This window comes from Dama dama, chromosome 22, assembly GCF_033118175.1.
Source record: "Dama dama isolate Ldn47 chromosome 22, ASM3311817v1, whole genome shotgun sequence".
Lineage (NCBI taxonomy): Eukaryota > Metazoa > Chordata > Mammalia > Artiodactyla > Cervidae > Dama > Dama dama.
Genome location: NC_083702.1, coordinates 12,450,731 through 12,477,205, shown reverse-complemented (window position 1 = coordinate 12,477,205; position 26,475 = coordinate 12,450,731). Strand labels below are relative to the sequence as shown.

Genomic DNA, 26,475 nt, shown 5'->3' with positions numbered 1-26,475 from the left:
AGGGCCCATGAAAGTGAACTATTACAGTGTGTACCATTTGCATTTGACAGGGTAGAATTCTAATTTTAGAGTGTTTAACCTAGAACTGCTTCTATGACCAAAAAATGCTGTCAAATCAAGGTGGCTGTTTACATTACCCTTTTCACCTGATTTGAATAGCAAATTAGTCGATCCTTAAAATGGTATCAGAAAAGTGGACATTCAGTGATTTGGCATCTGTAACATGTTTCATGTAGTAAAACTAACTGTGTATGGTTTGGTTTCCCAAACCAAATGATGGTCACTAGCCAAGCTGTGTATCTTTTATTACCCATCAGAAATCTCTTCTGATTTCTAGTTAGAAGACATGACATTAGTTAATCAGAAATGAACCCTGGAGCCTCTTAACACAGCAGAAGACGATAAGGCTTCAGGGTAGGAAGATTTGGTACAGTCATAAGTGAGCATGTTACTTGTGGGTAAAAGCAGAATAGTCACTCGGAAGGTTAAATTCTTCATCTCCTTTGAGGAGGGGAGTGTTGTGGAAAAGCAGCTCTTATGCAAAGATGCCCACAGAATAGTTTTATTAACCCTGGATGTATTTAATGGGTTTTTACTATGCACATAATTTCCAAAAGCATTATATTTCTTTATTAATTATAAATTTGGTGTAACCATTTTGTAGGGTTACACAGAGCTGCCCAGTTGTGCATGTCTGATGTAATTTCACATATGAATGTATGAATTACTTGTCTTATTCATGTTGATACAGCCTCAGTCCATGGCGCATCCGCGTGGGGGGACCCCAACATACCCAGAATCACAGATATTTTTCCCAACTATTCATGAACGTCCAGTTTCTTTTTCACCACCTCCCACCTGTCCACCGAAGGTGGCCATTGCCCAGCGGCGTAAGAGCACCTCCTTCTTGGAAGCCCAAACTCACCAGTTCCAACCCCTGCTGAGGACTGTCGGCCAGAGTCTTCTTCCACCTGGTGGCAGCCCACCTAACTGGACTCCAGAGACTGTAGTCATGTGGGGCCCTGCAGCCAGTAGAGTCGCTGGAGAGCTGTGTGAGGTGCAGGCCCATCCTGTGTTTGAGCCAGCTCCAGTTTACAGTGACTACAGAGCTGGACTGGTGCTTCCAGAAGAAGCTCACTACTTCCTCCCTCCGGAAGCAGTGTATCTAGCCGGGGTACATTACCAGGCCCAGGTGGCAGAACAGTTTGAGGGTATTCCATACAGCTCACCAGTCCTGTCAAGTCCTATGAAGCAGACACCTGAGCAGAAGCCAGTGCACGGGGGCCCCACCTCCAGTTCTGTCTTTGAATTTCCATCGGGACAGGCTCTCCTGGTAGGACACCTCCAGAATGTAAGATTAGATTCGGGACTGAGCCCAGGCTCTCCCCTGTCTAGCGTTTCTGCACCTGTCAGTACAGATGCCACACACTTGAAGTTTCACCCTGTCTTTGTTCCTCATTCTGCACCTGCTGTGTTAACTCATAACAACGAAAGCAGAAGCAGTTGTGTGTTTGAGTTTCACATTCATACTCCAAGCTCCTCTTCAGGAGAAGGAGAGGGAGGAGTTTTACCTCAGCGCATTTACCGAAATCGGCAGGTTGCTGTGGACTCGAACCAGGAAGAACCACCTCCTCAACCTGCAGGATTACACAGCCGCCTGCAGCCTGTGACTGAAGAGCAGCAGACGCCCCAGGCCCCAGAGTTGACCATCTCTGTGGTGGAGCCCACCGGACAGACCTGGCCCATAGGAAGCCCAGAGTACTCCAGTGATTCCTCCCAGGTCACTTCTTCAGACCCCAGTGAATTTCAGTCACCTCCCCCTACAGGGGGAGCAGCTGCTCCTTTTGGCTCTGACGTCTCATTACCCTTTATCCGCCTGCCTCAGACAGTGTTGCAAGAATCCCCACTCTTCTTCTGTTTCCCCCAAGGAGCCACCTCTCCGCAGGTTTTATCCGCCTCATTTTCTTCAGGAGGATCTGCACTCCATCCACAGGTTACAGGAAAACTTCACGGTTCTTTTACACTACCCTGCTGTGACAGTTACATTTAAGTTTTCTGTCCCTCTTTTCCATTCATCAGGGATATTGTTTAATTTATTGTGGAGTTTCTCCATTGAGTGGGGAGGGTGATTTTAAACTACTTGTATTTAAGACCAAAATATGAGACCAAAGCTTCTTGATTTACCTATAATGTGTACAAACCCTTGGAAAAAGAACACAAAAACTTAGAATTTTAATTGCTTGTCAGAATCAGTTATTTCTGTCCATACGTATTGGGTTGGCCAGAAAGTTCATTTGAGTTTTTCTGTATAATGGTATGTGAAAACCCGAACAAACTTTTTGGTCAGCTCAATAGAATGGATGGAGTTTTCAACTAGTTATGAACATGTTAGTGTCTATAAAGTTGACAGAGCATTGATTATTTACAAACAGTATTGTAAAATGTTTCTTTCTCCCTAGAAACAAACATGGCTAGTTTTTAAAACTTGGAGGAGATAATTTTTTTTCCCCTAAAATGAAAAGAATGGAAAATAGGGAATCTTTTTTTTTTTTTTTGAAGTAGTATTAGGAATATATAGTTTCCACTAGTATGAAAGGATCTTAAAAAACAGGAAACACCTTAGGAATTTGTCTTAACAAATGAAGATGCCTTTTAAAAATGGCATCCAACAAGTCACCACGTATTATATGTTCAAATAAAATGTTAATCCATAAAATTGACTAATTCCAATTTTTAGTAACTAAATTAGAATCTAGTGTGGGTGATGGGGATTCTTTTGTCTTAAGAATTTGTGATATATGTTGCAAGGTAAGGAACATGAGATACCTCAGTTCTTAGATTTTTCCTCAACAAATTAAATGTTGTTTATGAATGTGAACATACGCAGCCTCTTACAAGTAAAGACAAAGTGATGGACATAATAGGATTCAAGAAGTGGAATCAGTATTGACTGTTTCATATATTCCCTTGATACATTGTGTCAAATGTATAAGTCTTATGAAATCTTTGTAGGAGACTTTGCAGTTAATTGGGAAACTTTGCAGTTATGTATTCAGGATGTTATTTAGATGTTTTAAATGATCTCATCTCACTCTTATATAAATTACTATATGTTCTTCATACTTTCTTCCTATGTTCTTCCCTCATCTGAGGCAAAAGTATCCCCCAAAATATACATCAAATATTAGTTACTTAGAGCAATACTAAGCAGCAAAAAGATGCAGAGCTTGAGAATTTGTACTGCGTGCACATGCAGTGTGATATGCTCACATTGACACACTGGTTGCCAGCTCTACTGTAAATGTGTGCACTGCCACTTTCACTCTGGAAACTTCCAAAATGAAATTTTAAACATCAAGTACTCTACAGGAAAGGTGCAGCAGGAATGTATGCTCAGGTGGTTAAGATGCAGTTGGATTGGATGTCCTATCCAAGTAGGCTTCAAAGAAGTGCCTCTGAACTGAGATGAGACAGCAGAGGTGGGACTTCTCATCTTCATAACTCACCTCTGTCAAGTTCTTCTTTCACTCTCGCCTTCTCGGTTAACTTAAGATCTCTTCTAGGTGAGAGTTCCTCAGATTCACCCTTATTGACATTTTAGGTTAGGTGATGCTTAGTTGTGGGGGCTATTCTCTGCATTTGTCGGATGTTAGCAGCATCTGTGGCCTCTACTCACTAAACACCAGGAGCAGCTACCTCTCCCAGTTGTGCCAGCCAAAGACACATTCAGATATTGCCGAATGTCCCTGGGAAGGGTGAGGGGCACCCAAAGTGACCCTGGTTGAGAACCATTGCTCTAGGTACTTGGCAGTTAATAGTAACAGGTTTTTGTTTTTTGTTTTTTACATTTTTGACAAAAGTCACTATATCACTATAAGAAATAGCAAAAGGAACCAAAGTCACATTATCCAAATAACCCCCTTTTCTTTGTTCAGATAGGTTTTTCATATTGATAGTCTGGTTACTTTTTTCCTCATTTTCAGTAACAATTTTATTATGAATCTTACTATTTAGGTCAAAGTTATAGTCTGAGCAATGGGATAGGTTAGGTTTTAACCATCAGTGGTTTTTTGCATGGTATGTTCTATAATATGATCCTTCTCTACCCTTCTCTTTAAAAACCTGCCCCAGCCATCTCTCCCTCCATACTTGATCAAGCTAATGTTTCATCTTGCTCAGTCAGACTCTCAGGAACTCATATGTTTATTGCAGAACCCTGACCTCTGTATACGGGTACCTTTGGGCTGCTCTAATTTTTTGTATTCACTTCTTTCCTTCAGGCACAGGGGCAGAGCCAGGGTCAGCCATCTTCAAGTAGTTTAACAGGGGTTCCATCCTCCCAACCCATGCAGCATTCTCAGCAGGTGAGAGCAACTCATTGCTGCGCTTTATCCAGAACCCTGTTTACATCTTTCATGAATTGGGTTCCTGATGTAAGTGGCTTGCTAAGTTTTTGAAAGGAAAATCAAGAAGCATAACATTTCTTGTCTTCAGTAACATTTTAAAGAATCTTTCGTTTAATGTATTTTTGAACAGTCTATTAGATTAGACATATATTGATATTCAAAAGAATTTTTCCTGAAATAATTTATGTGCCTTCTTAAACAGATGATTCTATGCTATTTTAACAATGTGGTTGACCCTTGAGCAACAACAGGGGGTTAGGGGCACAGGCCTTCTGTTCAGTTGAAAATCTGTGTGTAACTTTATAGTAGGTCTTCCCTGTTCATGGTTACATATCCATGGATTCATTAATCTTGGATTATATAGTACTGAAAGAAATTCACGTATAAGTGAATCCGTGCCATTCTAATCCATGTTATTCAAGGATCAACTGTACAAAGAATATCAGTTTTATTTCTGTATATTTCATGATTTGTCCTTTTATGAGCATTTTACCATTGCTTTCCTTGTGCTTGACACTAATGATTCTACACACCTTTTTAATTATTTCTGATCTGTGGGATGAGGTGTCAGATTTTATGCTAAAATGAATGCAAGCCTAAGGAACCATTTTCAGAAACTTTTATAACATGTTCTAAACTTCTGATTGGGGGAGTTTGTTCCCAAAGGTTCAGAGAGCTTAAGAGATTGGTACAGTGCTAAAGTATTCAACAGCAAAACTGCTGATTCTAAAATTAAGAGTCTGTAGATCATCATTGCTATTAGTTAACAATAGTTATTTATAAGGAAATAATGCTTTAGGGGCACAATTGAATATTTATTATCCATTACAAATAAAATTTATAGTCACTACATGTGTCATAAAAACTTCCTGATGAATTATATTGTTGATAGTTCCCTACAAAGTGTGTTTTCAAACCACCAAATTCTGAATTGGCTTGTTTTTATTAATTTTTGAAACTTAAGTTTTTAATTCTCATTATAAATGGCCTGCTTATCTTAGCATGTGATCATGTAGTCATGATGCTGGCTTAAGATGAGGTATTCTTTGTACAAGATTAACTTGGCTATATAGCCAAACCTTGTTTTATTGTGCTCGTAGGTACCACTTTTTTTTTTTTTTTTAAACAAAAAATTGAAGGTTTGTGTTAACCCTGCTTCAGGCAAGTCTGTCGTCACCACTTTTACAGCGGCATTTGCTCACTTTGTGCCTCTGTGGGTATTACATTGTGGTAATACCCACAGTATTTCAAGCTTTTTCATTACTGTTCTATTTGTTATGGTGATCTGTGATCAGTGATCTTTGTTACTATTGCAAAAAGATTACGATTTGCTGACGGTTCAGATGATGGTGATCATCTATTAGCAATAAAGTATTTTTAAATTAAGGTACATACATTGTCTCTTTAGCCATACTGCTATTTCACACTTAATAGACTACAGTAAGGTATAAACATAACTTAAATGCGCAGGGAATTCAGTCCAAAGAATTCATGTGACTCACTTTATTGTAATATTCACTATATTGCAGTGATCTGGAGCCAGTGATCTGTATTATCTCTGAGATACCTATGTAATCCATTTTCTCTGTGACCAACATCTCTGTCTTATAGAATGGAAGGGCTGGAAATAACTTGTTTTGTCTTGCTCCTGTCCTTTCTTCCAGACAGGTATCTTAATCTGTATGTAATTATAGTTAAATTCAAGTAGTCACATTTTTGCCACTCTTAACAGGTCTAATTATAATAACAACCTCTGATAGGAACACAGACTTAAAGTTCCATAAAGCTGGATGAGAACAGACACTGTCGTTGGTACCAGTTTCCTACCAGTACCAGTAAAATGTACAGGTGTCAGTGTATGCTGGTTCTCCTTTTCAAAGGAGTTTGGTAGATGTCTTATATTCAGGCATGCAATGAAGCAGACAGTGCAGGAAGCCCTTGAGTGCAGCAGTGATAAGAGTGTGCTCAGTTAGGTGGGCAGCTCCGCAAACCCTGTCAGCTGAAAGGAATTAGGTGGTTGACTCTGGGAAAAGGTGTGACTATCTCTGCAGTACAGACGAAAGTGCCTGTTTCAGTGATGCTTTCTTCAGACACTTTTATTTTAAATATAGGATAAATTAAGTAGAATCACAGTCTGCATGAAGGTATGCAGTATGGACTAACTTTTCCAGGGTTGCACAGCCAATAGGTAGATAGAATGAAATGTTACAAACCAGAACCTAAGGTTTCTTCCAGTATCCGCCCCCCCCCCCCCCCATACTAAAGTTCCACAGGGACTCACAATTATGCAGAGGTGCCCAAGAAGCTGCATTTAGTTAGTTTTATCTTCTGGGATTCCATATATAGAAAAGAAAGATGGTAAATCTTCTGTAGTATTCAATTAGAGTGTCTTTTTAGATGTGATTTATGTTTTACATACTGTCAGGACCCAGTGCCTCCTTAGGAAACCATATCTCTAATTTTATTAGTGTAAGGAAAGAGATGAACTTTAGCTGAAATTTTCTTTATTTCTGTGTTTCTGAAATAAAATGAATAAGGCATTGCTTCTTTTCAGGTTTTCCTCAGGAATCTCTTCTAATGGTATGTTGTGTCTTAATGCGGTACCAAAAATAGATTTCTCCTGGAAAACAGTATTTTGCTGCCAAGAAGGGTCATGAGCTACCCTACTGACTTAATAATTTCATCCAGCAGAACACATGTAGAGACTTAGGTATTTCTTACTTTCTGTTCAACTCGGGTGTAGGAGTATTTTTTTTTTTCAAGCGCCCTTGTCCGACAGATAGTACAGTCTGTATAGGTTATGTGAACTGGTTTCATGAGGCAGTTTTATGCAAAGCATGATATCAAGCTGTTATGCTAAAACAATATTTGTTTGGCTAAAGTGTTAATTACTAGCCAGAGTGATTGTGCAAAAAAACACCCCATATACTCCTGGCTTATTCAGAGGTGCCACTTTTCTATAAATGCTTTTAAGGGTTAACTGGCATACATGCCTCTCAGTTACTTTAAGCAAGGAGTGAGGGTATGTCTGTAAAACTGCTTATTTTTGACAGTCCACACACACACACAGCAACGAATTAAACAGTTTTTTTCCAAACTGAGTTCATGCTCTGAAGGACCATGTGCTGAGGGGGCAGTGATGGACAGCAAGATGGCCTGTGGAAGGTTAGTTTCAGGGAGCCTGAGTCATCTGGTAAACATGTATGTCAGCTTCTACAAAAGGATTGAGGATAATAGTAACATTATACATAATGTGTGAAGCACTCTACCTGGGTTTTTATTTGGTCCTTATATGAACCCTCCAAGTACTATCATTTTCATTGTACAGATGGGAAAGCTGAGACAAGAGCTGGAGAGGAGAGGCTGAGTGCTTTACCCAGATGTACACAGCTTCTCAGAGAGGGTATTTAAACCCAAGCAGTCTGGCTCCATGAAAGGAGGAAATTATATCTCTTCTGAGCAGGGAGGGGGATATCAGTAGGTTTATGAAAGCCTTTGAACTGGACTGTCATTATGAGTTAGATTCAGATGAAGGATATAAGGAGTCTAGGCCCAAAGAGTGGGCTAGGGGGCAGTATAAGCAAGGTAAAAGGCAAAAAGGTAGACAGCTGTGAGACAAACAAACCTTGGCTTCAGTGTAACCAAAATACAGATAAGTCAGGACTTCCCTGGCAGTCCAGTGATTAGGACTCAGCACTCCCAGTGCAGACCAGGGCAGGGGTTCAATGCCTGGTCAGGGAACTAAGATCCCACATACTACCTAAAACATGGGGGGCGGGGGGGGGGGGCGGGGAGTGAAGGTGTAAGTTTTAAGAAGAGCTAATTAAGTCCAAACCTTGATGTAAGCAAGGTTCTGCACTGATGGAGGTCGGGGGAGAGGTAAATCATACATACAAATATAAGGCGGAGGTTTTCCTCAAATTTACCCCTTACAACAAAGGGGACCACCAGATAATCAGACCTTGAGCCAGTGTTCATATCAGAGGGCTCTCACTGGTCTTTTTTGAACAATAACATAAAAAATATGAATGGACTAAAGTAAAACTGTTGAGAACAGATGTGCCTGTAAGGACCTTAAATGGTATGTGTATGGTTGGGAATGTTTGTAGGCAATGTCTAACAGAGTTGGTTTTATATAAGCCAAGACATCATACATCTTATTCTTAGGGAAACAACCTCACTATTCCAGGTTCACTGTAAATAACTTACAGATCACTTAAAGGTTACATGAATATGCTCCTGTGAAGCAGTTGCAGAACACTATAGCTATCCTAATATTAACCAAACAGATGTCAGACAAATCTGCTATCACTGCAAATTTCACCTCAAGACACAACTTAAAGGAAAGGCACTGTGTTGTGTGCCAGAAAAGCAAGACCATTCCCAGTGCAGGTCTCCTGAGGATAAAGGCGTTGATGTCCTACTTGTGGAGAACTAGAATGAGGCAAGGGGAGCAGTATTTCTGAATTACTCTGCTTATATAATACGCAGTCTTATTTAGCTATGTAAATTAATGACTTAGGTAACTTAGATAGTTCCATGTGAGTTCCTTAAAGTTTCAATATATTCAGGTTAACCAAAAGCATTTTCTACTTTTTTAGTTTTTAGTGCAAAAGTGGGCATAATTGTCTTATATTCAGAGTTGCCTTATAGTTGGGTATAATGATATATCTTAGTTGCTGAAAATAAATTTTTTATAATTCAACAGCCATTGGTTCCTTATTTTTTAAAGTTAATAAGAATACATTATCAGAAATAATTAAATAAAAATAAAACATGATTACTGTCACTACTACATTTCAGAATTCTTTTGAAGGTTTTAATTGGTATAATAAGAAATAAGAAATAAATATCATGGAGAACAGAAATATTATTTACCGATTATTACCTAACAAAATCTAGGATGCTTATTGAGGTGTCCAGATGCATAATATAAAAACAAAAATCTTGGAAGTGCAGTATATAGCATCGTGACTATAGTTGATAATCCTGTATTATATGTTTGAAGGCTGCTAAGAGAAGATTGTAAAAGTTCTCATCACAGGAAAAAAATATGAGTTATATGTCGTGATGAATGTTAACTAGACTTATTGTGGTGAGTATTTTGCAGTATGTACATATATCAAATTTTTGTTACCTGTTAGTTGTATCTCAATTAGGTACATATACACAAACACATACACACAGATAGCTTATCTTTATACCAGCAATAACTAATTAGTTGTATGGACCAGGAAATACGTGAAAATCTGTTATTGTTTGTAGCATTATTTTAAGTAACAAAATATTGAGTCAACTAAAATGTTCATCATTAGGATATTGGTACCATAGATAAATGAAATGAAAACGGTAGGTCAGAGAATAGTATTTATAAAAATGGGCTTTTTTTTTTTTTTTAAATCAATGTGTGTAAGTGACCACTTATGCATAGCAGAAAATCCATAAAGCAAGTGCACCGGACCACTAATTGTGGTTATATCTGGAGAAATGAGGTTGGGTTTTAACCCTATTTAATTAATCATTTAACTCTATTAATGTAATATAATGGTTAAAATTTTATTACAAACAAGTGTTTGTTTTGTATTTAAAAATTAATTTTTAAATCACTGATAGGTATTAGAGAATCTTGAAAGTCAGCTGTGAAGTACAGAGTTTCAGCTAGAGGGAGCCATTAATTTTACTGCAAAATTTAGTATTTGGGTACAGTTACATGTCAGCGTTGAGTGTAGATGTATTATACCAGAGTGTCCAGCACATGCTGGATTCCCAGATGTCATTCACTTTGCTTCACTTCAAATTGAGTGATTGTGCCCTTGTTTTCAAAGAAAGAAACCTCATTTTGTCAGTAAAATGAGCAATCACAAAGGTATCAGAGCTAGTCTATGGTGGAGTTCAAAATTCAGTGCTTTTTTTCTATTTTGTAGCTATTGTCAGAGCTGTTCTTTAAGCAAATTAATTATACAGTTGAGAAGCTACACTAAGAGATTACAGGAAGAGATTCAGTGTCAGCGTTAGTCGCTCAGTCGTGCCTGACTCTTTGTGACTCCATGGTCTGTCCATGGAATTCTCCAGTCAAGAATACTGGAGTGGGCTGCCATTCCTTTCTCGAGGAGATCTTCCTGGCCCAGGGATCAAACCTGCATCTCCTGCATTGCAGGCAGATTCTTTACCATCTGTGCTACCAGGGAAGCCCATTGGGTTGGTTTAATATGAACCACAGTGAGAGCTGCTATCGAGAAATGGGAGCAAAGAGGGGAGGGAATTTGGAGGACAGAACATCTATTTGAACCTGTATCTGAGCTGTTCCTGGGGTAAGGAGCATGTCAGGTGAAGAACCAGTGGTGACTCAGACTGGAAACATGGGTTAGTTCTTGGTTGTCCCATCACACAGAGCAGCAGAGGAAAAATGAAAATGTATAAAGGGGAATTGGTGAGTTTGACTTTGTGCATGTCTTGATTACTAAAATTGCCATCTCTTACAGACACTGATAAGCAGATGTACTGCCTTAGAAACGTGCTATTAACGACTTGAAATAAAACTGAGTGGTGGTTTTCTTCTCAGCAGCAAGGAGTGCAGCCGACAGCCCCCTCTCAGCAGGCGGCGCAGTATCCGCTCCCTCAGGCATCGGCCCCCAGCGAGGCCGCGATTGCTCAGCCCGTGAGTCAGCCTCCACCTCCACAGGCCTTGCCACACGTGTCCGCGGGAAAACAGGTGAGTGCCACATTTCTGGAAGGAGCACCACATGACTTTTGCTTCCCTGGTGGTAAAACTGCTAAGTGGAATGAACATTACTTCTGTGCATTGTTCCCGTTCAGTCGCTCAGACCACAGCCCACCAGGCTCCTCTGTCCATGGTGTGTCTTTTGTATATATGAATTGGTTAATATAAATGGGTGTTTATACAGCAGTGGTAATCCAAGAATGTTCAGCTTTTAGGTTGAACAGAAAATAAGTTTGACAGATGTAGAACTGATAAGGGTGCTGCAGTGATGACATTTTCTAGAATTGTCAGTTGTATCTGTTCCAGGTTTGCAATTATGCTGTTTTCATGTAGACTTCTGTGTTGTTCCCTGCCCTTATTGTCTTCTGACAGTCATAAAAAAAAATGCTATATGATTTTTTTTTTCCCTAAATAATCCTTCTAGTCACTTGAAAAGTAGCCCTGTTGAAGATAACACCTTTCTGAAGGACATTTTTTCAACTTTAACCTTGGGACTTGGGCTTGTATTTTGATACAATGTATTGTTTCTGTCATATTTGGTCACATCTGAGACTCTTGTCAGTTGTAAAATGCACCATTATTTTAGGTAACACTGAGAGCTGACGCACCGTTAATTGTAAGGTATATCTTAATTTCATAAATGTTAAAATGACCATGTGGAAAGGCATGATTACATCCTGCAATTAGTGGAATATGGTCATAGACCTACTCTTACAGGCTTGGGTGGGACATGAGAACTGTGGAAGCAATATGGATGAGCTATAAGTCCACTGGGGAGAAAGTCCTTTGAATTTCAGCCATTACTATAATAGCAGTTGTGAGTTGACTGACAGCAGATGTGCCAGTGGATCATGGCTTGTGAAACATGCCTCATTCAGGATGTGAAGAAGACATTTCCTTTGCAAGAGCTGTCTGTTGCTGATGGTAAAGTGTGAGCGGAGTTCTCTAGTGCAGATTTAGAACAGCAGCAGTCCATCAGCCGCCCGTCTGCAGCTGCCTCTTCCTGCTCCAGTTGGCACGTTAACTTACACTAATGTATGCAGGGATTGGTGTTTGTTTTAATTTTCTTTCTTTTTGGCTAATAAACAAGTCTTGCTTTTGGCAGCCTTGCTTTTTTTCTTTTTTTTTTTTAAGTCTATCTGTTTTGTTTTTCTTTACCTTCCCAGCTTCCAGTTTCCCAGCCAGTACCAGCTCTCCAAGGCGAACCTCAGATCCCAGTTGCAACACAGCCCTCAGTCGTTCCCATCCGTGCTGGGGCTCACTTCCTTCCTGTGGGACAGCCGCTCCCCGCCTCTTTACTACCCCAGTACCCCACCTCTCAGCTGCCGCCCGTCTCTCAGCTCCCCTCTGCTCCTCCTCACGTGTCTGTGGCTCAGCCAGGCTTCCCACCCCTGCCCGTCACGATGGCAGCTGGCGTTAGTCAGCCTCTGCTCACCTTGGCTTCATCTGCTGCGGCGGCGGCCGTCCCAGGGGCACCCGCTGTGGTCCCTAGTCAGCTTCCTGCCCTCCTGCAGCCTGTGACCCAGCTGCCGAGTCAGGGTCACCCGCAGCTCCTGCAGCCAGCAGTTCAGTCCATGGGGATCCCCGCCAGCCTTGGACAGACTGCCGAGGTGCCACTTCCCCCTGGAGATATTCTCTACCAGGTATTGTGCTGGCTGGCAGAAGGGCCACGGAGGGTTTGGTCATAATGACAGAACATCAGGGATTTAAAAAATGAATAACTGAATATCATAATAACCAGCAATAACACAGGTTGCTGTTCTCAACCAGACATGCTAAAACAGTCCACATCTGAGAAAGGACCGGGTAGAGATGTCTGGTTCATTTGCATCTTCTCCAAGACCCCTCCTTGAGAGAAAAATGGCTCTCTCCACATTCACTGTGAGTGAGAGCTTGGTATGACTCACAGTACATTGTATCAGGCTGCATTTTTTTATGGGAGGAGTAATGGTTGGGTAGCCAACATGGTGTCGATGGAAACCTTCAGGGTTTAGATTTAGAATACTAGCAAGTCGTTATGTGACTGGCATGACTGATACCTTCAAGAGTTTTTGCATTTTCGTGTTGGACTGCCTGGAAAGTAGATGTTTTTTTGGAGGAATTATGTTTGTTCTTCCTATTTAAAATCATCTCCAGAAGGGAAAAAAAGCAGCAGTTTAAAAGTTCAGTTACATGCAGTCCTATCCTCTAAATCGAAATCAGTCAGTCATTTCGTTTGAAAATGTTTAAACTATTAGAGATTGGGCTACTTTTCTTTGCTGTGTGCTTTCCTTTCTTTTTCTTTTTCCCTTGCATGTCTTGCTGTTTTGCTCATTTGATGACCCAACCTGCACTAATTTCCCTTCCTCGTTTCTGTCACAGGGCTTCCCACCTCGACTGCCATCACAGTACCCAGGAGACTCAAACATTGCTCCCTCTTCCAGCGCAGCTTCTGTGTGCCTGCCTTCTGCAGTCCTGTCCCCTCCCATGCCAACAGAGGCGCTGGCTGCCCCTGGTTACTTTCCTGCAATGGTGCAGTCCTATGTGGAGTCCAGTCTCTTGGTTCCTGTGGGCAGTGTAGGAGGACAGGTCCAGGTGTCCCAGCCGGCAGTGAGCTTAGCACAAGCCCCCACCACATCCTCCCAGCAAGCAGCTCTGGAGGTAAATGGAGTTCCTGCATGTTTACGTCTGAAGCGTACGCACAATGGGATAGAAATGACAAAGGAGAAACATAGGTTCCCTGACTTAGGATTCATTTGGAAACTATTTCAAACTAACTTGTGAATGACTTTTTCTTACAGCAGAATGAAATGCCAGTGTGGGGGCCTTGTTGCCACTGGCTGTTCTGTTGGGAAGTGAGTGTGCCTTGCTAAGATTAACCTCGTTAGCACTTCACTTCTCTAGCTGGCCCTCTAGCCGTCGTTCTTAACCCTTTCTTTCACAAGTTCCTGCCATGGGCAGTCACCAGAATAGCTTCCCCTGCTATGCTCCCAGTGGTCTTTTCTGCCCCACTCCGAGAGAGCTCTGAGCCGTCTTCCGCACTTTGCTCTGCCTGCCCTGTTGCACATTGTGGTGAGATGCTGGCTGCATGGCAGGTTGTAGTTCCTCACTACCTAGCCGCTCCTCTGGCTGATGACACACCATGCAGTCTGTACCAGAGACTAGCTTTAGAAATTTCCTTCGCAATTTAAGACAACTGTCTGTAGATGCTGATTTTGAGAGTTATTAGTAAATGTAGTGCTTCTAGGACTTAGGGGAGGGATAAGGAAAAAAAAAGACTAGCTAGTTGGGGATGGTCAGTAATAAACTGCTTTACGGCCGAGGTGTGAATTTCCCTTTCTGTTCACAGAGCACTCAGGTCGTCTCTCAGGTGGCTCCTTCAGAGCCAGCTCCCGGGGCTCAGCCACAGCCTGCCCAGCCAGCCACGGTGGTCTCTTCTATAGACAGGTATGTGACAGGGCAGTTGTCCATTCTTGATGGGAGGATGGAATAGAAGGAAGGTTGAAATCGCACCGTAAACTTTGGTTTTGCAGCGCACACTCAGATGTGGCTTCAGGCATGAGTGATGGCAACGAGAACGTCCCCTCGTCCAGCGGGAGGCACGAGGGCAGGACGACGAAGCGGCTGCATCGGAAGTCTATAAGGAGCCGCTCTCGTCACGAGAAGCCTTCCCGCCCCAAACTGAGAATTCTCAATGTAAGTGTTGCTGACTTTTGGCTTCATGCAGTTGATTAATAACGTTTAAATATTTCTAAAGCTTGTGTATATTGATGAAAGTTTGGGATCTTTTTTTTAATCACCCAGATGATATTGTTAAATTCGATATTTCTATGAGAAGGCACTGTCTTATCTTTTAGGAAAAAAATAGGGTTTTATTTGTAGAACAAAGACCTTACATTTCTTCCAGACCCTTTAGTGAAAGATGTATACAAGTGCATGCTAAGTTGCTACAATTGTATCCAACTCTTTGCGACCCTATAGACTAGCCCAGTAGGTTCATCTGTCCGTGGGATTCTGCAGGCAAGAATACTGGAGTGTGGTGCCATTTCCTTCTCCATAAGTATATAAGTAGCTGAAAGGCTGATACTTTTCTTCAGGTTTCCTTATTAGTAGCATAAGAGGCAGTGCTTGGCCTGTGTTACCTGTCACATTAAGTCCCAGAGCTGAGTGTGGTGTTCTGAGATATGAAGTACCTTTCCTTTTTTCTTTTTAGGTTTCAAATAAAGGAGATCGGGTGGTAGAATGTCAGTTAGAGACTCACAATCGGAAGATGGTTACATTCAAATTCGATTTAGATGGTGACAACCCTGAGGAGATAGCCACAATTATGGTATGTCTCTTTCTGGAGTTCCAGACTTTTCCTGTGTCCTTGATCTTCATATCCACTGCCTTAGGCGCATGTGCAGTATTCTGTGAACTATTTTGACAGTAACGAATTTATTTCAGTGTGAATTTAACTAGCACACCAAACCTGTGATGTACAGGTGTTTTTTTCCTAGGGCGTGTGTAACTAGGTATTGAAGAACTGACTCACGTAGTAATCAAATCACAGTATGGGTGTTACACAGATGGGCAGAAGTGGTGATGGGATGACTAAAGCTCCAGCACTATACGAAAGGCGGACGTCACATTCCTTTTACAGGTGAACAATGACTTTATTCTGGCACTGGAGAGAGATGCGTTTGTGGAGCAAGTGCGGGAGATCATTGAGAAAGCTGACGAGATGCTCAGTGAGGATGTCAGCGTGGAGCCAGAGGGTGACCAGAGCTTGGAGAGTCTCCATGGCAAGGATGACTATGGCTTCTCAGGCGCCCAAGTAGGTTCATCATTCCCATGGTGAAGCTCTGTTTACGGTAAAAGTATGCCGTATTTGCCTTGCAGAGTCTGAGCCATCTAGTCTGACACTTTGCGAGTGTCTGGTGATACCACATCACACCTGTAACTGAGATGATCAGCATTTATATTCTTTTTGCATGTGGCTGTTTGCTTTGCTTGATCATTAAGATTGAGTTAGAGAACACATTTAATCCCTTTTGTTTGTTGTAGAAATTGGAAGGAGAGTTCAAACAACCGATTCCTGCATCTTCCATGCCACAACAGATAGGTGAATTTCTTTTCTTTTTATTGTTCTTACCTTTTACCTAAGAAGTTGTGTGCTAATGATGAAATTTTGAAGCTTTGTGTTGGTGACAGTGTATGTAATAATAGCACAGTTAAGTGGTTTGTTTCTTTTTAAGCAGGCGTTCCTGCCAGTTCTTTAACTCAAGTTGTTCATTCTGCTGGAAGACGGTTTATAGTAAGTCCTGTGCCAGAAAGTCGATTACGAGAATCAAAACTTTTCACTGAAATTTCAGATACAGGTAAGAAATTGTTTCTCCCACATACATGTCTCTCCCTCCTAGATTGGAAGCTTGGTCAAATGATGACATAGACAGTACAGAAGAGTAGAAAATTGAGACTAACCAACAGATAAACATATGGAGAAGGGAAATAGATGATGAACAGAGTGGATTTAAGCAAATGGGCCCGGAAGGGTGGCCGCACCAGACACAGCCTATGTAACCTATGCTGCGTGGGGTCAGCACCATGTGTGTCTCCATTTAGCGCTACCATGGATGGCTTGCAGTCCCTCCGTCTCTCTTTCAGAAGTACACATTCATACGAGATGACCTACTCTGCTCGAGCTCCCCTGTCACATGCTGACACCTGCTCGGGAGAGCTCGTGCACCTTGTGGGTGTGTGGCACTGTTAAGAAGCCCAAAGATAGGTGAGGGCACCCTTCTGAATTGGCTTTTTACAAGGGACTGAGTCTGAGTTTTCCTTTTCATTTGCAGTTGCTGCTTCCACATCTGCGGGCCCTGGAATGAACTTGTCTCACTCTGCCTCGTCCCTTAGTCTGCAGCAGGCCTTTTCTGAACTTAGACACGCTCGGATGGCAGAAGGGCCGAGCACGGCTCCTCCCCACTTTGGTCAGACAGGCCCCGTGTTTCCAGCAGTGCCTCCCCCACTGAGCAGCGCCCCTGGAGCCCCGGCCGCAGCAGCTGCAGCCTCAATGTCAGCCCCTGCCCCGAGCCACCCTCTTAGTGACGTGGCCACGTCGGTCATTCAGGCTGAGGTGACAGTGGCCCCTGGAACAGGTGTCATGCCTCCCAGTGGTCTCCCTGTACCCCCTGCATCTGAGTCCCTGGCACCTTCCAGCGTGGCCCCCAGCATCACCATCCCTGCAGTTCTCTCGGCACTGCCGGTGCCCCAGGCAGCGCAGGCTCCCACCCCCGGCGGCGGGGCCTCCAGTGCAGGCACTTTCCCCTCTGCACCTGCATCCCTGGCACCAGCCTCTGCTGTAGGCAGTGCTGTTGCCTCTGCTGCTCAGCTTCCACCTGTGCCGTCTCAGCCCGCGGCAGGCAGCTCGGCCGGGGTGGCCACGCTGACAGCCGTGCCCGCTGCCGCTCTGGGCCCCAGCCTCATGGCACCGCCGTCCCTTGCTCTCAGCAGCAGCACCTCCGCCCCGGCTCTGGCGGAAACAGTGCTGGTCAGTGCCCACGCCCTGGATAAGACAGCTCACAGCAGCACCACTGGACTGGCTCTGCCCCTTCCTGCCACCTCGTCCTCTCCCGCCCCCGGAGCAGGAGTGTCCAGTGCTGTTTCTCAGCCTGCTGCTGCGGCTCACCCTTTGGTTCTCCCCTCAGTCATAGCCTCTACTCCCGTACTCTCCCAGGCAGGACCCGTGTCAACACCCCTGCTGCCCCAGGTACCCGGCATCCCACCCCTGGTACAGCCTGCTGTCAGCGTGCCTGCCGTGCAGCAGACCCTGGTTCATAGTCAGCCTCAGCCTGCTCCACTCCCCAACCAGCCCCACACTCACTGTCCTGAGATAGACACTGACACTCAACCCAAAGCTCCCGGGATCGACGATATCAAGACTTTGGAGGAAAAGCTGCGATCTCTCTTCAGTGAGCATGGCTCATCTGGAGCCCAGCATGCCCCCGTCTCGCTGGAGACCTCGCTCGCTGTGGAGACCGCAGTCACAGCAGGCCTCCCGACCGCTGCTGTTGCACCAAGCAAGCCTCTGACTTCCTCTGCCAGTACTTGCTTGCCGCCAGCCAGTCTGCCCTTAGGAGCAGCTGGCTTATCAGTTATACCAACGGTCACTCCTGGGCAAGTTTCCACCCCAGTCAGCTCTGCGCCAGGAGTGAAACTGGAAACTCCTCCAGCAAAGCCACCTTTAACTAAGCCTCCAGTAAGATTCTTATTTTGAGATAGTCTGGAGAATACTGCTCTTCCCTACCCCCACCCCAAAGTACACTTTTTCAGTTCAGCCTTGCAGTATGGTTATAATGATGCTTGGCTTCCTTGTAGTAGATACTTATTAAATTAATTGAAGGTAATTTTAGAATATATGTTCCTTAAACTTGAGATTTTTCTCTTTTGAAATGTGGCAGGATTTGGGGTTAACTGTAAGATTTTCTAAGAATGTATAGTAGGTAAAATACAGGCATTGTTTCTGAATCGGTACAGACTGATACTGAAGAAACCCATATCCCACAGGGCGTGGGATGCTCCTGCTGGCAGCTGCACCTGGTGACAGCAGTTCACAGTCTTTGTTTCCATGAGAATGAAGCAGGTTTTCTGCTTTGCTCAGATTCCATAGACACACAATTTGGAGTTTATAAAAAGCTGGAAGTTGGTGGTAAATTTGATGGAAGGAGAAGTGAATCTAATGTGAAGGATACGATTACTAGAATGTGTTTGCTGGTTCTGCTGTGGTGCCTTCCTCTCATTCTGCCATCTCCAGTCTCTGCTCTTCTCCAACAAGGCTGTGTTTCTCCTGTTGTATGCCTCCCCCTCTTTCTGCCTTGCCTTCCGTGTGAGATCTCTTGTACAGTGGGGTAGTACAGCGGCTTCACTCAGACAGCATACAGATGACTTGACAGCATTAGATTTCTGATGCCTTTTGCTGTCAGACCTGCCCCATGGTTATTTCTGAACTGTGCCTGTGCCCTTAGACACCCTGATGACACTGTGCCGACAGGCTTGCGAGGGCATGTCTGTGCCTCATGTCCAACAGCCTTCATCCGCTCTGCTTTCCCTCAGGAACAGCCTTTTACTAAGTTCTGTTCCTTGTGTTGGTATATCATGGTAACCCCTCTACGAGTGCCATGGTTATAATGTCCTTTATTTATGATAGATACCAGATTGTGACCCAGGCAACAAACTTCCCTTAACCAATGCGTCCTGTTCCTACGCTTCTGCATTTGAATTAGTTGGTTTGCTCTCTGTATGCTGTCTCTGCTCAGCATCTCACGGACTTGAATTTGCCTTCATTGTCTGTAGGTGCTGCCCGTGGGCACTGAACTTCCAGCTGGTACTCCGCCCAGCGAGCAGCTGCCACCTTTTCCGGGACCTTCACTAACTCAGGTGCCCTTCAACTTGGCAGATTTCTGTTTGTGCCTCTCCTTTCTTTCTCAAAGCTTATTGCAGTTCTCCACTGCATGAACTTGCCTCTGGCTGCCATTTGGTTTTGACTTAATAACAACTTGCTTTTAAAACACCGTAGCTGACAATATAGGTCCTACTTAAAGTCAGAAGTAAATCATCTAGAAATCATTTGATGTTAATATTTTTTCATATCTTATGGAAAAAAAATAGTAAACGTGACATTTTGCCAGAAAAGATATAATTGCTTTGTCATTCATACTTCTGTAGAATACTGAAAAGATTACACCATTGGGCAAGTGAAAAATATTTATGTGATCAAAATTAATGGTGAAATTTTCTAAGAAAAGGGTGCCACCCTGATAACTGATAATGGCCTGTTTTTTCTTGAATTTTGACATTTCTCTCAGTGACCTCTTCATGAAGTAATTGGGTATGAGAGGGTCATGGTTATGAAAAACAGATGCTAATCTTAAAATCCAAAACCCAACAGAGCTCAGCTAACATGAGATTGCTCAGAGATAAGTGAGACCAGTGACGTAACAATGAGATCCCATCTCACACCCATTCTGCTCACTTGGGGTCAGAATCACCTGCAGTCTGTGAATTAATATGGCTTTTCCCAGTCTACCCCCAATCCCACACATGAGTCAAATTCCTATAAATAAAGTACTTGGCATGATCCCATTATAACTATGTAAGAGCTTGTGACACGGGACAAGCTAGTAAACAGTGAAACTAAATTAGGGACTTACTTTAGAATAAGATGTAAGAAAAAATATGATAAATTGCTAACTTGAAGTCTGAGTTTATTCTTACTTCTTTAATCCCAGATACACAGTAAAACATAATTTAAGCAACTTGCTAAATAAGAAATAACTCCGATAGAGAACCCACTCCATCAGCTGCTAAACTTTGAAAAAGAATGTGAAAGTCTTGAACCTATTATCATTAAAAACATGTATTCCAATTCCTCAGAAGGCCCAAAATGTGAAATGAGAAACAGCAAATTAGACCTATGGGAGTGAGGCTAAGGGGACGAAGGCTAGAGAGGCGCACGGTTGATGGAAGCCGAGGCAGTGACAGTGTGCTGCTGCCTCCTGTTATTCACAAGGACAGGTCCTCGGGGAGATGGACCAAACTGAAGAAGAAAATAGGGAACCATACGGCTAATCTGCCCATCAATCTTGATAAATGTTTTAGAATATATTTTTACGGAAAGGACAGATATAAGAAAGAAGACCTCAAAACTGTAAAAATATAAATGTAAATGGGTTTTTGTGTGGCTTGAGAACTTGATGATACTGTTTTGAGAGCTTGGTTAATCATTCAAGCAGGAAAGTTAAGGTGAGTGTAGATTATTGGGTTCAGTACTGAGTGAGCAGAGAAGGTCAGGCGTGTGGTCTGAGCAGGAAGCAGTGTGTCCCGTGTGTGTTGGCACTGGCCGTGCCCGAGAGTATGCTCACCATGCTGTGTCCTTCAGCCCCCGCAGCCCCTGGGAGACCTGGACGCTCAGCTGAGAAGAACCCTCAGTCCCGAGACTGGTGTGCTGACGTCTGCCGTTGGTGTGAGTTCTGACAACCTTGATATAATCTCCCCGTAACCCTCATGTCTTAACATTTCTGGGATGTAAGCTGTGACCTTGACCACTTTGAATACCTTTAGCACCAAAGCAGAGTCTTTGCTTTTGTTCCAGTCAACAGAAATGAGATGGTTAATGAAGGAGTAACACTGACCTAGCAGCGTAACCAAGCAAGACATTAGTTTTGATTTTCTTATCTTCCCTGTAGTTAGAGCTCTCCCACAGACCAGCCCTGTGGATGCTGTGTTTATGCCTGGCAGGAGGCCACACTTTTAAGTTTGAAGTCTTAACGTCTTCCTTTTAGGCTTGTGACAAAATAATGTTCTGATTCAAATTACCTTTCTGTGAATATCCATGTTTAAGCATTCCATGAGAAAAATTAAGAAAGCAATTTGGAAAGGTGAAGACTCAAAATCTCTTTAAAAAATCTCTAAAACATCTGTCTTTCTTTACATCAGACTAGTTTTTAGGTTATTAAAGAAAAATTGCCTTAGACAGAAGTGTTTCTTTACATATCCTGTCTTTCTGCTCTTTCTGACCAGCGGAAAGGCAGCAGGGAAAAGACCCTCTTACCAAGCCTCTGACACTAAAGCCGTCGTGGTGTCTGTGTGTGTCTTGCAGCCCGTGTCTGTGGTGGCTCCAGCAGCAGTTGTGGAGACAGGAGCCCAGCTTCCGAAGGATGGTGAGAGCACCCTTCTTCCTCCCTGTTCCCATGCCAGGCCTTCCTATAGTTGATGGTGGGAGGTACACATTCTTGAGAGTTTGCAGGTGTACTTGAGCCTGTCAGAGGACATTCTTATGTATTTCCTGATTGAAAAGAACCGATACTAACATCTAGAGCAATAGTGTCAGTAGGGTCATGAGGTTTTTACTTCTTTTAGAGCAGTCGCTTGCCAGGGGGTAATGATAGTTTCTTAGCATAAGACTCTTTGTTTTTAGCTAGGCCAGATCCTTGCTAAAACATTACAAAGAAATTCAAGCATATTTATAAAAGTTAATTTATTCGCAGCCTCTTGGCTTTTGAGATGTATAGAAATATAGAAGCTTAAACAGCATGGATGGTGAAAATGCACATGTAAGAGTTCAGAGTCTCAGTTTTAAACATTATTTTTATCTATTTCTGAATTGTTTAGAATTGGCATGTCCATAAAATAATCTGTTTTTAAAAGGTACATTTCCAAAAAACTTTAGTTCTGTAAAAATTATCCATACCAACAGCTTAAATGTTTTATTAGAACTTTTATCATGATGTTAGTTGTAAGTTCATATCAGCTATTGTTGCTGTAAAGTTTTGTTGTAAATCTCTCTTCACCATCAGTCCCACAGAACATGGGAAATTTAACACCTTTTTTTGTTGCCTCCTCAACACCACCTGACATAAGTGTAATTCCCCGTATTACTATTAGTAAGATTGCCTGAATGCTCTTACTACTTCCTGTCTTCCTTAAAAGTGCTAAGTTTCACTTAAGACCTTTCTAAATTAAATTATTTTCAAGACAGTCACACTATGAATTGGCTCTTATTTTAAAAGAAGTGACTTGAAAATGAGTGGAATAGACTAAGAAGTGACTTGAAAATGAGTGGAATAGACTAGAAAGTCTAGAAATGGACAAACTAAAATGGAATGTAGAATATGAAAAAGGTAGCCTTTCAAATCGATGAAACGAGATGGGGTATTTCAGTAAGTGGTTTGGACAACTGGACAGCCATCTGGAAGAAAGTAAAGATGTATCACTAGCCTAGGCCAAAATAAATTCAAAGTGGATCTTTCTTTATTTTTTTCAACTCTCTAGAGCAGAGTTGACAAACTTGCTCTGTAAGAGGCCAGAGAGGAGATATTTCATGTGTTGCTGGCCATACAGTCTCTGTCACAACTACTCAAATATCTAACCTATTGTAGCCCCAAAGAAATAATAGATAATAAATGAATGAGCTATGTTCCAATAAAATTTATTTATAAAAACAATCTGTGGGCTAGATTTGGTTCACAGATCATAGTTTGTTACTCCCTGATACAGAGAAAGATGTTATTATTATGTTTAATACCCAACCCAGAAGCATTTATAGATTTTCAATTTCTGCATGGGGGGAAAAGGACTGTTATGTCCAAAGATAAAGATAAATGAAAACCTGGGAAATGTGTGTGTTGTATATGCCTGTCACAAAAAGGACTTAGTTTTGCCAGGAAAAAGAATTTCTATAAATTTGGCATAGACCCAAATTTTAAAAAAGATAACGGGGGAAAAAAAACATAGACATGAAAAAATTTGACTTCCTTCATGAAACAGAACAGTAGAATAAAACTACAAGTCATAATATTTTTCCCTTGTCCTTAGTAAATTCAGAAGTTAATAACCACTGGTGACTTGGTATATAGATAGCCTTTTTGGAGATCAGTTTATGTCTGTCAGAGTTTTAAATGGCAGAGATTCAGTACGCCCATTCTTAATTTACTCCATGGATTTTTAATACAAGAATATACATATTAGAGCAGTTGCTGCTATAAAAATCTGCTACAGCTAGTTCCCATTTAAAATGGGTCTTTAGTGTCCTCAACAGACTCTCATGGTTTGCTTCATTTATTTACATCTTTAAGTTACAGGACAGAGCTACAGTGTCCCTGCCTGTCAGCCTTAGTATCTCTTCTTGTATGAGTTAAGCCGGGAAGCCGCATTGCTGCTGTGTGGCTTTTATTCCCCCACGTGGTGCGCTGTCCTGTGTGTGGTATACGGGGAGGCAGAGGGTTACACAGAAGGTGTCTGGTAGGAAGCCGAGCAGTAACCGTTTCCCCTGGTTGGGCGCAGTGAGGGGGGACAGATACAAGGAAGTGTTCCTCTCCTCTAATGAGTTTTTTCTTGGAATGCACAGTTTCTATTTGCGGTGTTTCTGGCTAGGGAAAGGAAGCTGCTAAAAAGATGCTGACATTCGTTCCTTTCCTCCTCCGTGTAGTTGTTTCAGTCTCTCAAGTGACAGAAGCTCCTGTCCTTGCACCCACTTCCACAGCTGGTGTTCTGAAGATGGGGCGATTTCAGGTGAGACTCTCGCTTTTAGAGGGTAGTGTGTGTGTAATGAAAAAAGGATCCCCAATATGGGGGGTAGTGGTGTATGTATGATAAAAAAGGAATTTCCCATTTCGGGGTGGGAGTGTGTATATAAGAAACACATCTGTCTTTGGGAACCGAATTGCCGTCAATGACATGTCTTTTTTATAGGGAGCACTTAAGAGCTGTTTATCATTTTTCTCTCTTAAAATAATAGCTGCTGATTAAGGAAAACGAAGACTACTTAGAGTGGCAGAGAAACAGTGGACGGTTGTGCCCCTGCCTGTCCTCCTCTTTGCCCTCTGCTCTGTGCTGTGTGGGCCTGGCGTTGACCCTGCTGCTTTCTGATGGCTCTCTGTGGCTTTTCCCATTGAGGGCTAGGGTTATCCAGCCATTCTCCTGTTAGTCATTAGGCTGTTTCTAATTTTTTAGTAAGTAACAGTAAACATCTTTGTATAAAAACAGTTTTCATGTTTAGGATAACTTTCTTAAGTTTGATTTCCATAGTGAAAATACTGAGTCAGCATCAAATGACACCGTGTAATTATGTTTTCCCAGTTGGGAAACAAATGAATATTTTCTGGGTTAGTGATAGGAAACAGTGCAGGCTGTAAAGATCTTTTTCTGTTTTCTTAGCTACTTTCTAATTATTCTCAGGATAGCACTTGAAGCTGGGAGTATTAGGTCATGTTCTTCTCATTTGTAAAGTGTTCTAAGAGTTTGTGGTTGCCCTGAGTTTGTATTTATAATACATTGTCAAACTAGACAGGAATATGGATCCTTCCTTTAGCACTAACTAGTTGTGTTGTTTCTTGAAGCTTAGCTGGCCTTTAACATTTATTGGATTTAATCTTTGTAGTTTCTCTTGTTCACAAGCAATCAATATTCTGTGACCTGTTGTTATTTATATTTTCACAAGATGTGATCTGAGTCCTGTGCACAATGGGAGATAATGGAAGTAGCAAATTTACTCGGCTTAACCAGCCGCTCAGAATCTGCATCTGATCGTACATCTCAGTGCAGACATGTCTTGCTCTACAGTGCGGTTCCTTGTGTTTTCACAGTCCGAGGTGGAGGGCCTGTGCAAACAAATAATCCGCCTACTCAGACTGGGACATAAAGTGATTCACTTTTTTTTATCATCCATTGTAAAAATGGAGTGTTCGGGAGTTTTTTAATCTCACTTTGGTCTATTTATGTCAGGTTTCCGTTGCAATGGATGATCCCCAAAAGGAGGGTAAAAGTAAGTCAGAGGACGTCAAGTCTGTCCACTTCGAATCTAGCACGTCAGAGTCCTCAGTTCTGTCAAGCAGCAGCCCCGAGAGCACCGTGGTGAAGGCAGAGCCCAATGGGCTGGCCATCCGGGGCGCCTCTGCAGATGTGCTGGACAGCGCCCGCCCGCCGCCCACCTCAGAAGCTGGGCAGCCTAGCAGGGTTGGCCGCTTCCAGGTGACCACCACAGCGAGCAGAGTGGGCCGCTTCTCTGTGTCCAGAACCGAAGACAAGATGGCTGAGGTGAAGGGAGAGGAGCCAGTGGCCTCTCCTTTCGTGGACTCGGAACACGACCTCCCTCCCACCATGACGCCAAAGAAAGAGAAACCCGAGCTGTTGGAGCCTTCACATCTGAACGGGCCGTCTTCCGACCTGGAGGCCGCCTTCCTCAGCCGGGACGCGGGTGCCGGCTCAGGGAGCCCCCACTCCCCGCCGCAGCTGAGCCCCAAGGGCCTTCCTGCCCCGAGCCTCAGTCAGAGCCTCAGCAACTCCTTCAACTCCTCCTACGTGAGCAGCGACAACGAGTCAGACATTGAAGACGAGGACTTAAAGTTAGAGCTTCGCCGACTACGGGAAAAGTGAGTGTGTTTCTCCCACGAGGGTGGCGGCAGAGCTGTGTGAGGACCCGCTCCTGGTGCTGGAGAGGTGACGCAGGAGCGGGGCCTCTGGACGTAGTTCTCGGGAGGACTCGGGGCATCCCTCGTTACAGAACTGCCTCAGCACCTGTGCATGACTGCTACCCTGTGGTTTTTAACAATAGCACTTTAGGGTTATTAACCTAATCTTTTTTTTTTTTATTAACCTAATCTTAACCATTTCCTGGCCTACTGAATGAATCTGGTAATGGCACTGGGGTGTAGATTACCTTAGCAGGTTTTCTTGGTCACTGTTGAAAAACTGGATTTGAGTTGCCAATTTAGTATCCTGTATAGAGCCTCAAAGTCAGGAAATCCTTCTGGAACATCATCATCCATTTGTGGTTGGCTAGGAGCTTGTTGGAATTTGGCTTGGGTGATGGAGGCCAGCAAGAAGAGCTGAAAA

At 42.8% G+C, this 26,475-nt stretch overlaps 1 protein-coding gene across 13 annotated transcripts in view; it reads left to right on the top strand.

Annotated features, from left to right (window-relative positions):
- WNK1 (WNK lysine deficient protein kinase 1) overlaps positions 1–26,475 on the top strand; it is a 128,693-nt gene that overhangs the window by 91,070 nt on the left and 11,148 nt on the right. Inside the window, exons 9-24 of one of the 13 annotated variants that reach the window (XM_061124666.1) lie at positions 752–1,993; positions 4,281–4,364; positions 10,969–11,118; positions 13,489–13,767; positions 14,456–14,553; positions 14,640–14,802; positions 15,320–15,436; positions 15,749–15,922; positions 16,153–16,210; positions 16,347–16,466; positions 16,941–18,343; positions 19,438–19,521; positions 21,023–21,106; positions 21,743–21,803; positions 24,071–24,153; positions 25,366–26,012. In XM_061124666.1, coding sequence (XP_060980649.1) covers positions 752–1,993; positions 4,281–4,364; positions 10,969–11,118; positions 13,489–13,767; positions 14,456–14,553; positions 14,640–14,802; positions 15,320–15,436; positions 15,749–15,922; positions 16,153–16,210; positions 16,347–16,466; positions 16,941–18,343; positions 19,438–19,521; positions 21,023–21,106; positions 21,743–21,803; positions 24,071–24,153; positions 25,366–26,012 — 4,847 coding nt within the window. Of the gene's footprint in view, positions 1–751; positions 1,994–4,280; positions 4,365–10,968; positions 11,119–12,293; positions 12,771–13,488; positions 13,768–14,455; positions 14,554–14,639; positions 14,803–15,319; positions 15,437–15,748; positions 15,923–16,152; positions 16,211–16,343; positions 16,467–16,940; positions 18,344–19,437; positions 19,522–21,022; positions 21,107–21,742; positions 21,804–24,070; positions 24,154–25,365; positions 26,013–26,475 lie in introns of all 13 variants that reach the window. The other 12 variants (XM_061124656.1, XM_061124654.1, XM_061124655.1 and 9 more) reach the window with 12 other exon arrangements.